This window comes from Crocuta crocuta, unplaced genomic scaffold (assembly GCF_008692635.1).
Source record: "Crocuta crocuta isolate KB4526 unplaced genomic scaffold, BGI_CrCroc_1.0 scaffold162, whole genome shotgun sequence".
NCBI classification, from domain to species: Eukaryota; Metazoa; Chordata; class Mammalia; order Carnivora; family Hyaenidae; genus Crocuta; species Crocuta crocuta.
The window spans coordinates 5798680-5812193 of NW_027529433.1; the positions used below are offsets into that span (position 1 = coordinate 5798680).

Below are 13514 nucleotides of genomic sequence, written 5' to 3' on the forward strand. Positions count from 1 at the left end.
AAAAGAGGGAGACGACTTTATTTTGAGAACCATTAAAGACTACCAGTTAGTTACTAAGTGCCTACTGTACATCAGGTACCACATTTAGGACTTTACCTTTATGATACCTCTGAGAAAGCAGTCCTTATAATCCCCATTTTTACTTATGAAAACTGAAGTCCAAACTTGCCCTACATCACAGAACTAGTAAAGTGATACAGCACCTACTTTAACAAAATAATTCTATTTGGTAGGTTTGACTATAAAATCGTTCTTTTCATTGTACCTCGTAGAAAATTCACATTAAACCTAATACTGATGTATCCATTATTTCTTTAGGTACCAGGTAATTATCAAGAAAGTTCTTTAATCATGTTACTTTGTAAGGTTTTTCTAAAAGATAACTTAAGCCTCTGATGAACCGTGGGGACTGCAGAATTAAACCACTGTACTGTTTTGCAGACATTATTCCCTCTACTGCTTGTTACATGACCTGATTATTAAATCTAAAACAGATTATTCAGCCTGTGCAGAATCTGCCTATGTAAAGTAAATAAAAAGCCTTACTTTTTATTGTTTCCACAATATTTAGTACCACACATAGCATGGAAATCATTAAGAGCAACTGAAAAACAGTAAGAACCTATGGCTCAGGAAATGACATTTATTTTCCTAGCTTTGAGAAAGGAAAAAACTTTTAACAGGCTTCCAAAAAACGTTAAAAACAGACCACATACATATATATTGGGTGATTATGAATATCACAATGACAGTAATCCTGTCTGTTCGTGCTTGATATTAAATTCCTGGAACGTAAGGCAATGCCTGGCACACAGTAGGTATACAAGTAAACGTATCTGCCGTAACAATAAAGAACAAAAGAAAACACAAGTCTTACCGGAATTTTCATTCCTCCACCATCCTTCCCTAGGCCCTCTCCTTTCTTCCAACCCATCTTCTCCAACATCTTCCGACCTTTGTTGCTATCAGTAATTTCACTTTAAAGAAAATTAAGATAGTAGTTGCTTTCTAAAAGACCACGTAGGTCACATTTACAATAAACTAAAAATAAAAGTAACTGGTACAAATACTCAAGAAAACTGTTTGGCATTACCTAATAAAGATACACAAATTCTCCTCCACATACTACTTAACAGAAATAGTGCACCAAAAAGATACGTACAAGAATGTTTCCGGAACAAATCTAATTAACAACTGTAAGTGGAAAATAACTCAGGTGTCCATCAATGGTAATATGTATAAATTGTGACATTCTCATGTAAAAGGATATTATACAGCATTAAACATAAAATATATCTAACAAAATAATGTTGGACAAAAAGAATATAGACACAAAATAAATACTGAATTACTCTAGTTATTTAAAATTCAAAACCAAGTGAAATTAATCTCTTCCTGTTGGCAGTCAGGAGAGTGGCTGCCTTTGGAAAGGAAAAAAAAAAAAGAAATAGCTATCAGGAGGAGGCACTAGGAGGGTAGGTTTCTGGGGGTTACTGATAATTTTCTATTTCTTGATAGATGTGTATTCTGCAATGTGTTAATTTTATATTATTGATATTTGTATACTTTTGGTATATCAGTTATGTATCAATAAAAAAGTAAAAATAAAATGAGACAAAAACTCTCATTATTTGCATCTTGTTCTTTGACTTTATTTTCTGCCAGTTTAAGGGTATTTTATATTCTGACACATTGTATTTTCAGTACTACAAAATATGTTAATTAGCTCTTTAATAACAATAAATCAAGCAACGTCCGACCAATGTATTTCATTTATTTCTGCCTTTAATTTCACTCTAATACAAACTTCATATTTTCCAGCAATTACATAAAAAATATTAAGCTTTAAGAAATGTATCATGATGTCGAGTCTACCTAATTCAGAATACTATATTCTATCAAATCTGACAGATATGTTTTATGTACCATAAAGAAAAAAAATGCTGTCCTATGTAACTAAAACTCTATCCAAGTGGTGTATCTTAGAATTAATAAAACATATTTAATCAAAGTTTATAATCAGCTGTCAGTCCTACATGAAAGATTTAAATTCTAACTCACTCCTGAATTTATATTCTCAGGGAAAAAATGTAGCTGATACAAGATTAAAAGCAGAAATATGGTCATAGTGTACAGGCCTCAAAATTATATTCTTCGTATTATCACTGCCACTTTACCCAAAGGAACTGAATCGAAGAAAAGTAAGAGAAAGAGTATTTCAAGGTCAACAAGAACAAAAGTGAATGAGTACTGAAATAGTTATAAAAAATATCAGTCCATACTAATTTCTTACTAGCCCAACCTTCTAGATACCTAGTATATATGTTTACTCAACTGGGTGGTGAGAATGTTACCTATGTGTATATATGTGTGTTTAAGTATGTGTATGCTACGTAATTTTCTAGGGAATGCAATTCGAATCAGAGGAATACTTCCATCTTCGTATTATTCATTTCTTTAAAGGCTACTTCTAGAATATATAACCCTGTAAATTCTAGTATCCTACGAATGTGATTATGGTACAAAGAATGTTTCAAACAATTAAAATGTAATACTTACGAATGAACTGACGCAGGAGCATCATCTCTTTGGAAAGTTCCTTCACTTCCAATCTGCTCCCTACGTTTTCCAGCTCTATCTTTATATTTTGGATTCTTCAGTGCCTTTTCATCTTCATAGTCTGTATTCTTTATAAACAAGAAATATTCATTGAAGAAAATAAAACTGATACATAAAAATGTACTACCTGCATATTTGCTTTACCTGGCAAATATGGTTCAATATGGTCTCTATTAAAATAACAAAGCAGGCCATGATATAAATTGATACAATTACATTAGAGAATGCTATTTTTATTCTATCTCCTTTATTTATTTATTTATTTTTATTATTTCTAGGAGAGAGAGAGAGACAGCCTGAGCAGGGGAGGGTCAGAGAAAGAGGGAGTCACAGACTGAAACAGGCTCCAGGCTCTGAGCTGTCAGCACAGAGCCCGACGCGGGGCTCGAACCCACAAACGTGAGATCATGACCTAAGTGAAAGTCGGACGCTTAATCGACTAAGCCACTCAGGCGCCCCTATTCTATCTCCTTTAAAATGTATATATTATTTCACCCTGTGTCAGTCTCCATGCCCAGCATGAATTCTCTTAAGAGTCTCTCTCTTCCTCTCCATCTGCCCCTTCCCCCAAATCACGTGTGTGCTCTCCACCCCCCCAAAAGTTTATATTATTTCAAGTTGTACAACATAAACTGTATGCAGAATATAAATCATACATAAATCGTAAAATGTAAGAAGAAATAATACAGTGAAAATATAGTATATCTTGACTTAATACTATGTATTCATAGTCTCATATGAACTGACAGTATTCAAAGAAATATGTAGAACCCCTGGGGTTGGCAAAAATCTGTTTCTCCTTTTCTCTAAGGAACTCAAAGTTCTAAAGGACCTAAAATAGTGTGGTATTATTCCTTGAAAGGGAAAAATGTAAAAGTGTGGTACTACTCTTTTACTGTGGCAGTAATAATAGCTTTTTGCTTCCACAGAGTTCCATTTATATGATTAGACAGCCACTCAAGAAATGTTTACTGAATAGGGATGCCTGGGTGGCTATCAGTTAAGCATCCAACTCTTGATTATGGCTTAAGTCTCAGGTCATGATCTCATAGCCGTGAGGTCGAGCTCCATATCGGGCTTTGTGCTGGGCACAGAGTTCGCTTAAGATTCTCTCTTTCCCAGTTTTTCTGCCCCTCCTGTGCTCACACACACACACACACTCTCTTTCAGAAAAACAAAAAAAGACATCTAATTCTGTCATTTAGCAGCTGGGTAACCCTTAGCTTAGCTTCCCAAAGGAAAACTGGAAATACTAATTACCTTCCTGGTCGTAGGAAGGTAACGTAGGAAGGTATAATTTAACTTATACGTTAAATGGTAACCCCCCCTTTGTTTTTTTTTAATTGTTATTGCAATGTAACTATAATAAATTGCACATAAGGTATACAATTAGGTGCTTTTGAGATCGTAGACACCTATGAAACCATCACCACAATGAAGATAATAAATATATCCATCTCCCATGGAAGGATCTTCATCTTTCTCTGGAATCCATCACTGCAGACTCCCCCTGTGCATCCGTCCTCTCTCATATCCAGGAAACTACTACACTTTCTGTTGTGGTATGCTAATTTGCTCTCCTATAATTTTATATAAATGGGTGTATACAGTGTGTACCCTTGTGGTCTGGCTGCTTTCTCTCAGCATAATTATTTTGAAATTCTTCTATATTGCAGCCTGTATCCAGAGCTCATGCTTTTCCACTGCTAAAGAATATGTGACCATATAGATTTACCATAATTTGTTTATTCATTCATGATGGATACGTGAGTCTTTTCCAGTTTCTGGTTACTGGAAAAAAAGCTGCTAATGCCACAATGAAATATCACTTCACACTGATGACAATGGGTAACATGCAAAAGACAAAAGAAATAACAAGTGCTGGTGAGGATGTGGAGAAAAGGGAACCCTCATGCACTGTTTGTGGGAATATAAATTAGTACAACCACAGTGGGAAACAGGATGACGGTTCCCCTCAAATTTAAAAACAGAAATACCATAGGATCCAGGATTTCCACTACTGGATATCTGCCCAAAGAAAATGAAAACACTTCTTCAAAGAGACATACCCACCCCTAAGTTTAATGGAGCATTATTTACAATAGCCAAGATATGGAAGGAGCCCAAGTGTCCATCAATAGATGAATGGATAAAGATGTGGTACACACACATTACTTAGCCACAAAAAAGAATGAGTTCTTGCCATTTGTGATAACATGGACAGACCTAGAAGTTACTATGCTAGGTGAAAGAAGTCAGAGAAAGACAAAAGCAATACAATTTCACTTATATATAGACTATAAAAACCAAAACAGACCAATACCAGAAACTGACTCATAAATACAGAGAAGAAGCTGGGGTTTGGCAGAGGGGAGGGGAGGTAGGGGATGGGTGAAACAGGTGAAGGGGATTAAGAGGTATAAACTTCCAGTCATAAAATAAATAAGTCATGGAAATGGAAAGTACAGCATAGGGAATATGAATATTTTAGCAACACTATATGGTGGCCAATGGGAACTCCACTTACATGGTAAGTGTCAATATAATGTACAGAACTGTCAAACCACTATGCTGTATACCTACAGCATAGTGTGTCATTGTATGTCAACTACACTTTGGTAATAAGAGAGAAAAAACTTAAAAAAGTTTAAAAGAAGGAAAAAAACAGTCACAAACATTTGCTTACTAGTCTTTGAACACACTTTCATTTCTCTTGGGTAAATACCTTGCTGTAGAATGGTGGAATCACATGGTAGGCATTCACTTAACTTTTGAAGAATCTATTTTTCAAAAACAATCAAACCACTTTATATTCTCACTAGCAGTATATGAGAATTTCCAATTCCTCTACGTACATACCAACACTTGGTAAGGATAGTCTTTCTAGTTGGTTTTAATTGCCAATTCCCCAGTAATAATGGACATCTTTTCATGTGCTTAGTTGCCATTTGTACATTTGCATTGGTGAAGGGTCTATTCAAACCTTGTGCTCATTTTCAAATTGTTTTCTTATTTAGTTTTGAGAGTACTTTATATATTCCAGATATAAGATCGAGGACTTTTTATCAAATAGATGATCTGTAAATATTTTTCCAAGTCTGTGGCTTATCATTTCATTCTCTTAATAGTGTCCTTAGAAGAAAAGAAATTTTGGAGGAAATTCATTTTATTAATTTGCTGTTTTATGGATTGTGCTTTTGGTGTTAGAGATCTTCAAAAATCTTTGCCTTTTTTTTTTTTTTTTTTTTTTTTTTGAAGTATGCTCCTAGTGGGGCACCTGGGTGGCTCAGTCGGTTAAGCGTCTGACTTATGCTCAGGTCATGATCTCACAGTTCGTGGGTTCAACCCCCGCCATCAGGCTCTGTGCTGACAGCTAGCTCAGAGCTTGGAGCCTGTTTCAGATTCTATGTCTCCCTCTCTCTCTCTGACCCTCCCCTGCTCACACTGTCTCTGTCTCTCTCTCTCAGAAATACATAAAACATTTAAAAAAAATTTTTTTAAAGTATGCTCCTAGAAACTTTATTGAGGTTTTAAATTTATACTTATGATCCATTCTGAATTTATTTTTACATGTTACAAGGTTTAGGTCAAAGTTCTTTTGTTTTTGCAAATGGCTGTACAAGCATTCCAGCACTCTTTATTGAAAGAGACTATCCTTTTTTCCACCAAACTGCCTTCACACCTTTGCTAAAAATCATACACATTACCCCAATACTATCTATGTCAATTGTGTACTGTCTTAACTACTGTACTTCATATGTCTTGAGATCAGGCAGTATCAGTCCTCCAACAACATCCTTCAATGGTACCATTTTAATTAAAATTTTTCAAAAACCAGAAATGGCTATTTGAATGTTGGATATTATTATCATTTTTCTCCTCTAGCCTTGACAGTTGTTCAGGTAAACAGTAACCAACTAAAAGAAATAACATAAATCTCAAAATCATTGTAAACAGCTCTACTTTCACATGTAAAATGGACGATGTATATCTAAAGACATTTTTAACTTAAAATCAGATGTACAATTAATACACGTAACAATATTTAACATCCTTACCTGCAAACCATATTTTACTCGTATTTTCTTCAATTCTTTTCTTCTTTCCAATTCTTTTTCCTCCTTACTTAGTGCTGGACCAACTAAAAGGAAAAAGTGAGTTTGGTTTAAAAAAAAAAACAACCCACTAAATCTAGCAGACTTTACATAAAATACTGTTATATAATAAAAAGATTAATACTATTCTACCTGCATATTAACTAAAAGTTCAAATAAACATTAATATAAAAGAATCCTGGGTTGTGGTGATGCCATTTCAGCATTTTGATAACTAAATCTACTTGGAAAGGAAATCGAAACCCAGAAGTTATAGAAATGTTACAGTACAGATACCAAAAGAAACACTTAAGTTTTAAATATTAAATTTAATGCTACCTTAATTTTTTATTATAATAGAATCCCCAATAGAGAAATACTGTTAATTTTCCAAAGGTAAGTAGGTATGTTCAAAAGAAAAATCACTGAACCCAAGGTTCACATTATTATGTAATGTACTATACTCATTTTCATAATCTAGTATCAGAAAACAGAAAATAGGGGCACCTGGGCGGCTCAGTTGCTTAAGCATCTGAGTCTTGATTTTGGCCCAGGTCATGATCTCAAAGCTCATGAGTTCAAGCCCCATGTGGAGCCTGCTTGGGATTCTCTCCTCTTTCTGCCCCCTCTCCCCACTCACACACACATTCTCTCTCTCTCTCTCTCTCAAAATAAACATTAAGAAAAAAAAAAAAATATATATATATACATATATGAACATTTACAGTTCGTATTTGGGGGGAAAACCTGATGTGAAAAAGAATTACTTCTTTCTTACTGTAGTAGATAGGAGATACTCAAAGTATCCATTTAAAATTTAAAAGCCTTAGATGAGTGGATTTTTTTAAATGTTTATTTAAGAGAGAAAGAGAGTGCACCTGTGCGCATGCACACACACACAAGTGTGCACACATGAGTAGAGGAGGGGGTAGGGGGAAGGGGAGAAAGCGAAAGAAAGAGACGGGGGCCAGGGGAAGAGAAACCCAAGCAGGCGCTGTGCTGTCAGTGGGGCTCGATCTCACCAACTATGAGATCACGACCTAAGCCAAAATCAAGAGTCAGACACTTAACTGACTGAGCCACCCAGGCGCCCCTCGATGAGTGGATTTTAAAGCAAGATAGCACACTTGTGGGGATGAGCACTGAGTGTTATGTGGAAACTAATTTGACAATAAACTATTTGTAAAAAAAAATAAATAAATAAAGCAAGATAGCAACCTCTTATGGTGTTACTATAGAAAATAATGGTATATACACAAATGATACATCAACATAAACTGTAAGTAGGAAAGCAAATGCATCAACCAATAACTCTTAATACACTGGTCTATTATTTTCTATTTTATTACTATATGACAGAGTTTGAGTGTGGATGATTTCTTCATATCCACAAACAGAAGTCAAAAGGAAACCAATCTTTAGTATAATTATGTCACAATTATTCTCTCGAAGGACATTTAGCTATCAGTGCAGTGCTGCTTCTAAAGCCTACTAAACTGGATAGGCAAAAAAAGCTAATGATTACATGTCAGAAAGCAACCTAACGCTATAGCAGCACAGGTAAATTGTTACATGGAAAAATCAACTAAAATCATAATTTACTAGTCTAGGTTTCAAATGTCAAATACATCTCATTTCTTAGTCTCATGTGATAATATTCACTGAAATCCAAATGTACCTCACTCCAGTGAGTTAAGCAGAAAACCTATCATGACTACACATAACAATGTTTCACATACCAAAAGATTCATCTTTCTTATCAAGACGAAGGTGAGCTCGAACCTGTCCTGGTTCACAGCCGTCACAGGTATCACTGCCAGGGTGGATATGAAAGGACAGTACAGTCTCTCCAATTTTCACTTCGTCACCATGCTCAAGTATATAAGGATCACATTTAGTTTTAGGCTAAAGGAAAAAATTACAAAACAGAAACCCAAGCATTACATAAGATTATTTTGTGTCTACTCAAAGTAATGTCTGATTAAAACAAAAAATATTCAGGATGGTTCTCACAGAGATAGACACACATATGCACATACAGCACACATTTTCACAGTGTGAGGATGATATAACTTTCAACTAATGGAGAAGAAGGCTGAACTGAACAACTTCTAACTTTTCTATTATCAGAAGCCCCTAATCTCCCTGTCTCCATGCATAATCCTATAGAAATACACAACCCAAACATCAAAGAATCTATTACCAAACCAAATTATCTATCACAGTCAAAAAGATAAAATGTTACGGAGATAATGGCATATTCTCTTTTTCCTCTTATTTTCTCTGATAATTCAGTTTATTTCATTTTTTCTTCTTACAGACTAAGAATTAAGGTCTCCCCCACTCCTTTCCATATAGTTTCTTATTATGTGCTAATAAGCACCTTGAAGAGTTAACGGAATAGACATAGCCCCTGCCTTCAAGGAGTTTCCAGTTTTGCCGTATTTCCATTAAAACAATTTTTTTAAAACCACCAAAAAAGGAGTGCCCCTAAAGTTACTAAGAATGTTTACTCCAAATAGCTTTAAAATGCATTTATTTCTAAAATAATGTAAGATATATAATCATGATAAAATTGAAGAATTAAGTATCCACTTCTATACATTTTTCAGCTCTTCCTGGGAATTCCCTTGCACATAACACATTCGGGCATGAACAGTAATCTGAACCAAATAAGTATAATAACTATGGCCTTCAGGAATACAAATTTCAGTTCAATTTTTAAAACTAAAGTGCAAGTAATTAATAAATATACACTCACCTGAAGAATCTGTTTTCCATTAACAATAGTACCATTTTGACTACCTTGATCCACAAGGACATAACTTTGTAAGTCATGGTCAAAATAAATTTCTGCATGAAACTTAAAAAACAAAACAACAAAAAAAACCCTCAGGTAATTACAAAATACAATACTTTTTTAAAAACTACAGATAATTTCTCTATGATAGGATAAGATAGATTTAAGGCTCTGATAACTTAACTTTAGCTATTTAAAAAAAATTTTTTAGGGCCACCCGGGTAGCTCAGTCGGTTAAGCATCCGACTTCGGCTCAGGTCACGATCTCAGGGTTTGTGGGTTCGAGCCCTGTGTTGGGCTCTGTGCTGACAACTAGCTCAGAGCCTGGAGCCTGCTTCAAATTCTGTGTCTCCCTCTCTCTCTGACTCTCCCCTGCTCATGCTGTCTCTCTCTCTCTCAGACTAAAACATTAAAAAAAAATTTTTTTTAGAGCCCAGTGTGGGGCTTGAACTCAGAGCCCCGAGATTAAGAGTTACAACTTATACCAACTGAGCCAGCCAGGTGCCCCAACTTTTGCTATTTTTAATATTTTTCTGAATACACAAGTATTGTAATGCCCCAGCAGAAATGTTATGGCTACAGAAAAAAACATAGTTGAGATTATATTGCATACGCAATTTGAAATTATTTTTTCACCTAATGTATTAGTCTTTATCATTAAAAATTCTTAATACAAAAGGCGATTTGAAATACTCAAGGTGAACTTTTTAAAAAAAAATTTATTATAGTTTTTAACTTTATTTTAATTTATTTTGAAAAAGATAGAGAGCAAGCGAGGGAGGGGCAGAGAGAGAGGGAGACAGAATTCCAAGCAGGCTATACGTGCTATCGGCCTGATGTAGGGCTTGAAACCACGAACTGTGAGATTGCAACCTGAGCTGAAATCAAGAGTTGGGTACTTAACCAACAGAGTCACCCAGGCATTCCTAAAGACTTTATCTATATAAGTAATCTCTACACCCACACCCAACATGGGGCTCGAGCTCACAACCCCGAGATCAGGACTCACATGCTCTACTAACTGAACCAGCCAGATGCCCCTCAAGATGAACTTCTCAGGGAAGTTTTCCAGATTTTCGATACTCAAGACTAGGCATTCTCTCCTTGTTAAACAGTACTTTGTTTACATGGAGCATCTGCATGGCTCAGCTGATCCATATTACAGTCTACTAAATAGAAACAATATGGGGATGATGAAAGGTCAGAAAAAGAAAAAAGATAACCATAAAAGGAGAAAACAACAGAAAATACAGAAGAAGATAAATATCAAGTATTGAGAGTCTCAGTAGCAAAACCTTTTGTTTTTCTACTTGTAACTAAAATTGTAACTCTGGGGGCACCTGGGCGGCTCAGTCTGTTAAGCAACCGACTTTGGCTCAGATCATGATCTCGCAGTTAATGAGTTCAAGCCCCACGTTGGGCTCTGGGCTGACTGCGCAGGGCAGATTCTGTGTCTCCCTCTCTCTATGCCCCTCCCTGCCCATGTTCCCTCTCACTCTCTCAAAAATAAATAAACTTTAAAAATTTTTTTAATAAAAAAAAATTAGAACTCTGGTCTATTTATTTTGAAAACCCAAGTGTTCTTTTTCCTCAAACCATGAGAGGAGTAATTAGGAAGAACTATAAACGGAGAGCCTCGGGTGGTGGAACAGATTGTTCCAGAGTTGTAAAATGCTCTGGACTCAAACATAACCATCTAATAACATAGCCTGAATCCAGGTCTGATTCATTTTTAAACTCCAATCATATCCAGCACATTTACTTCATGCAATAAATGTTTGTTAAATGGGTATTACTTTAATACTTAAATTAACCCACATTTCTACTCTTGCTCCAGACTATTAAAAATTAAATATAATTTCATTCATTCAAATTTTGATAAAACATTATTTTCTCAAGCAGTGGAATAAATGAATCTAAATTTTTTTCATTACCATCACTACCTAAACTATTAAATTTCTGCTAAATGAAAAAGCCTCTAAGTTTTCTTACATAATGAGGATTTATAAAATCATCTATGGGGCTACATTTGAAGAACCAAAGAGCAAGCTTACCTTACTAACACCAACTTCAGGGATTCGGAGAGTATGCTCCATATCTTTTTCTCTGCAAAGTAAAGTGTCTTTTAACAATTTTTGAGTCACATATAGATTAAGCACAGTTAACAAAGAAACAATTGTTTTAATATTTATTTATTTTTGAGAGAGAGAGATAGAGAGAGAGAGAAAGAGAGAGACACAGAATCCGAAGCAGGCTCCAGGCTCTGAGCTGTCAGCACAGAGCCCGATGAAGGGCTCAAGCCCACTAACTGTGAGATCACGACCTGGGCCAAAGTTGGATGCTTAACTGACCGAGCCATCCAGGCACCACAACAATTTTTTTTAAGATTTTGTTTTTGTTGTTTTAAAAGATAATGTTAAAATACAAGTCTTTCTACCACACTAAGTCCAGTTTCCTTAATCCTACTCTAAATTTCCTGTTTGAAAGGAAGTTCCAGGATCACTTTTATTTTTGGATATATCTACCCCAAGTTAACAATAAACATCCAGTAGGACACCTGGGTGGCTCAGTCCATTAAGCATCTGACTCTGGATACAGGGTCAGGTCATCAGCTCATGATTCTGAGATGGAGCCCTGTTTGGGGCTCAGCATGGAGTGTGGAGCCTGTCTGGGGTTCTCTCTCATCTCCCCCGCCCTCCCCTCCACTCATGCATGTGCGCTCTCTCTCAAAATAAACATTTAAAAAAATAATAAACATCCAATGGGACAACATATCCTATGTACTAGTATCAAAAGTTATTCCAGATCTGTTGACTATTTACCACTTCTATTACTACATGTAAGGACCATACTATTCTCAAGAATTTAAAGTTAAGATACTGTACAGAATCTGAATTAAGAATAGATTTTCTTTCTGGCTGGCAAGAAATGCAATTATCCTACTCATGATTAAAACCTACCTCTCTACCAAGCTGGTTAGGAGTCACAAAGGGGTAAATGAAACAGAGGAGAAAGATTAAATATCAGACAAACACTGGATTTAAGTAATTTAAGCCTAAAAAGGCAGTACAAAAAGTTAAGAAATGACAAAATTTCTGTGAGAAAAGACAAGTACCAACAATATTTTCTGAGTGGGAGGAACATGGATGTCACTGAGTGTTTGCACATTCAACAAGTACCATGCACATTTCATGATAACTGCTTAAGGAACTTACAATCCATTGGAATAAGATAAATATACAAACATAGTAACATTAAGCATTTTTACCTTCCAATTGTAGCAGGATTAACAGCTGTAATGATAAAAAGTGATCCTGTCTGCAACACTGGTGATCTAATAACAATTACTCTAATACATGGGGGCCAAATTTTTTCTTCATCTGTTAAAGAAAAAAATGCATTAAGTATTAACTCAAACGCTATGGGAAAAATTAGAGATGTCTAATTTCTAGGCAGGAATAAGAAGCATCCATAATATAAAATGTATTGATCAAAAATCTTAATTCTGTTTAAAACAACCTTGTTAAATTCTGCTATATGACATACACAATAAGTAAGGCTTTAACACTTACTGATTTAAAGGAGTCAACTTAGGGATGCCTGGGTGGCTCAGTCAGTTAAGAATCATGATGTCACACTCCTGAGTTCCAGCCCCACATCTGTCAGCAAGGAGCCTGCTTACCATTCTCTCTCTGCCCCTCCTCCGCCGGGGCATGGGCAGGCACTCTCTCTCAAAATAAACAAACTTTAAAAAGAAAAGGTAAAGTGGGGGACCTGGGTGGCTCAGTCGGTTAAGCGGCTGCCTTCAGCTCAGGTTACGATCTCACAAAGGTTTGTGAGCTTGAGTTCTGCATTAGGCTCTCTGCTGTCCTTGCAAAGCCCGATTCAGATCCTCTGTCCCTACCTCTCTGCCCCTCCCCTTGTGCTCAGGCTCTCTCTCAAAAAAAAAAAAAAAAAAAAAAAAAAAACCAAAAAAAAGGAAAAGGAAAAAACCTAAAGGT

The 13514-nt window shown here is 35.7% G+C and overlaps 1 protein-coding gene across 1 annotated transcript in view; it reads right to left on the bottom strand.

Annotated features, from left to right (window-relative positions):
• AGGF1 (angiogenic factor with G-patch and FHA domains 1) overlaps nucleotides 1–13514 on the bottom strand; it is a 30875-nt gene that overhangs the window by 2624 nt on the left and 14737 nt on the right. Inside the window, exons 7-13 of the mRNA XM_077759906.1 lie at nucleotides 12782–12893; nucleotides 11568–11619; nucleotides 9475–9576; nucleotides 8453–8618; nucleotides 6678–6760; nucleotides 2560–2687; nucleotides 878–977 (exon numbers count right to left, since the gene is read on the bottom strand). Coding sequence (XP_077616032.1) covers nucleotides 878–977; nucleotides 2560–2687; nucleotides 6678–6760; nucleotides 8453–8618; nucleotides 9475–9576; nucleotides 11568–11619; nucleotides 12782–12893 — 743 coding nt within the window. The remainder of the gene's footprint in view (nucleotides 1–877; nucleotides 978–2559; nucleotides 2688–6677; nucleotides 6761–8452; nucleotides 8619–9474; nucleotides 9577–11567; nucleotides 11620–12781; nucleotides 12894–13514) is intronic.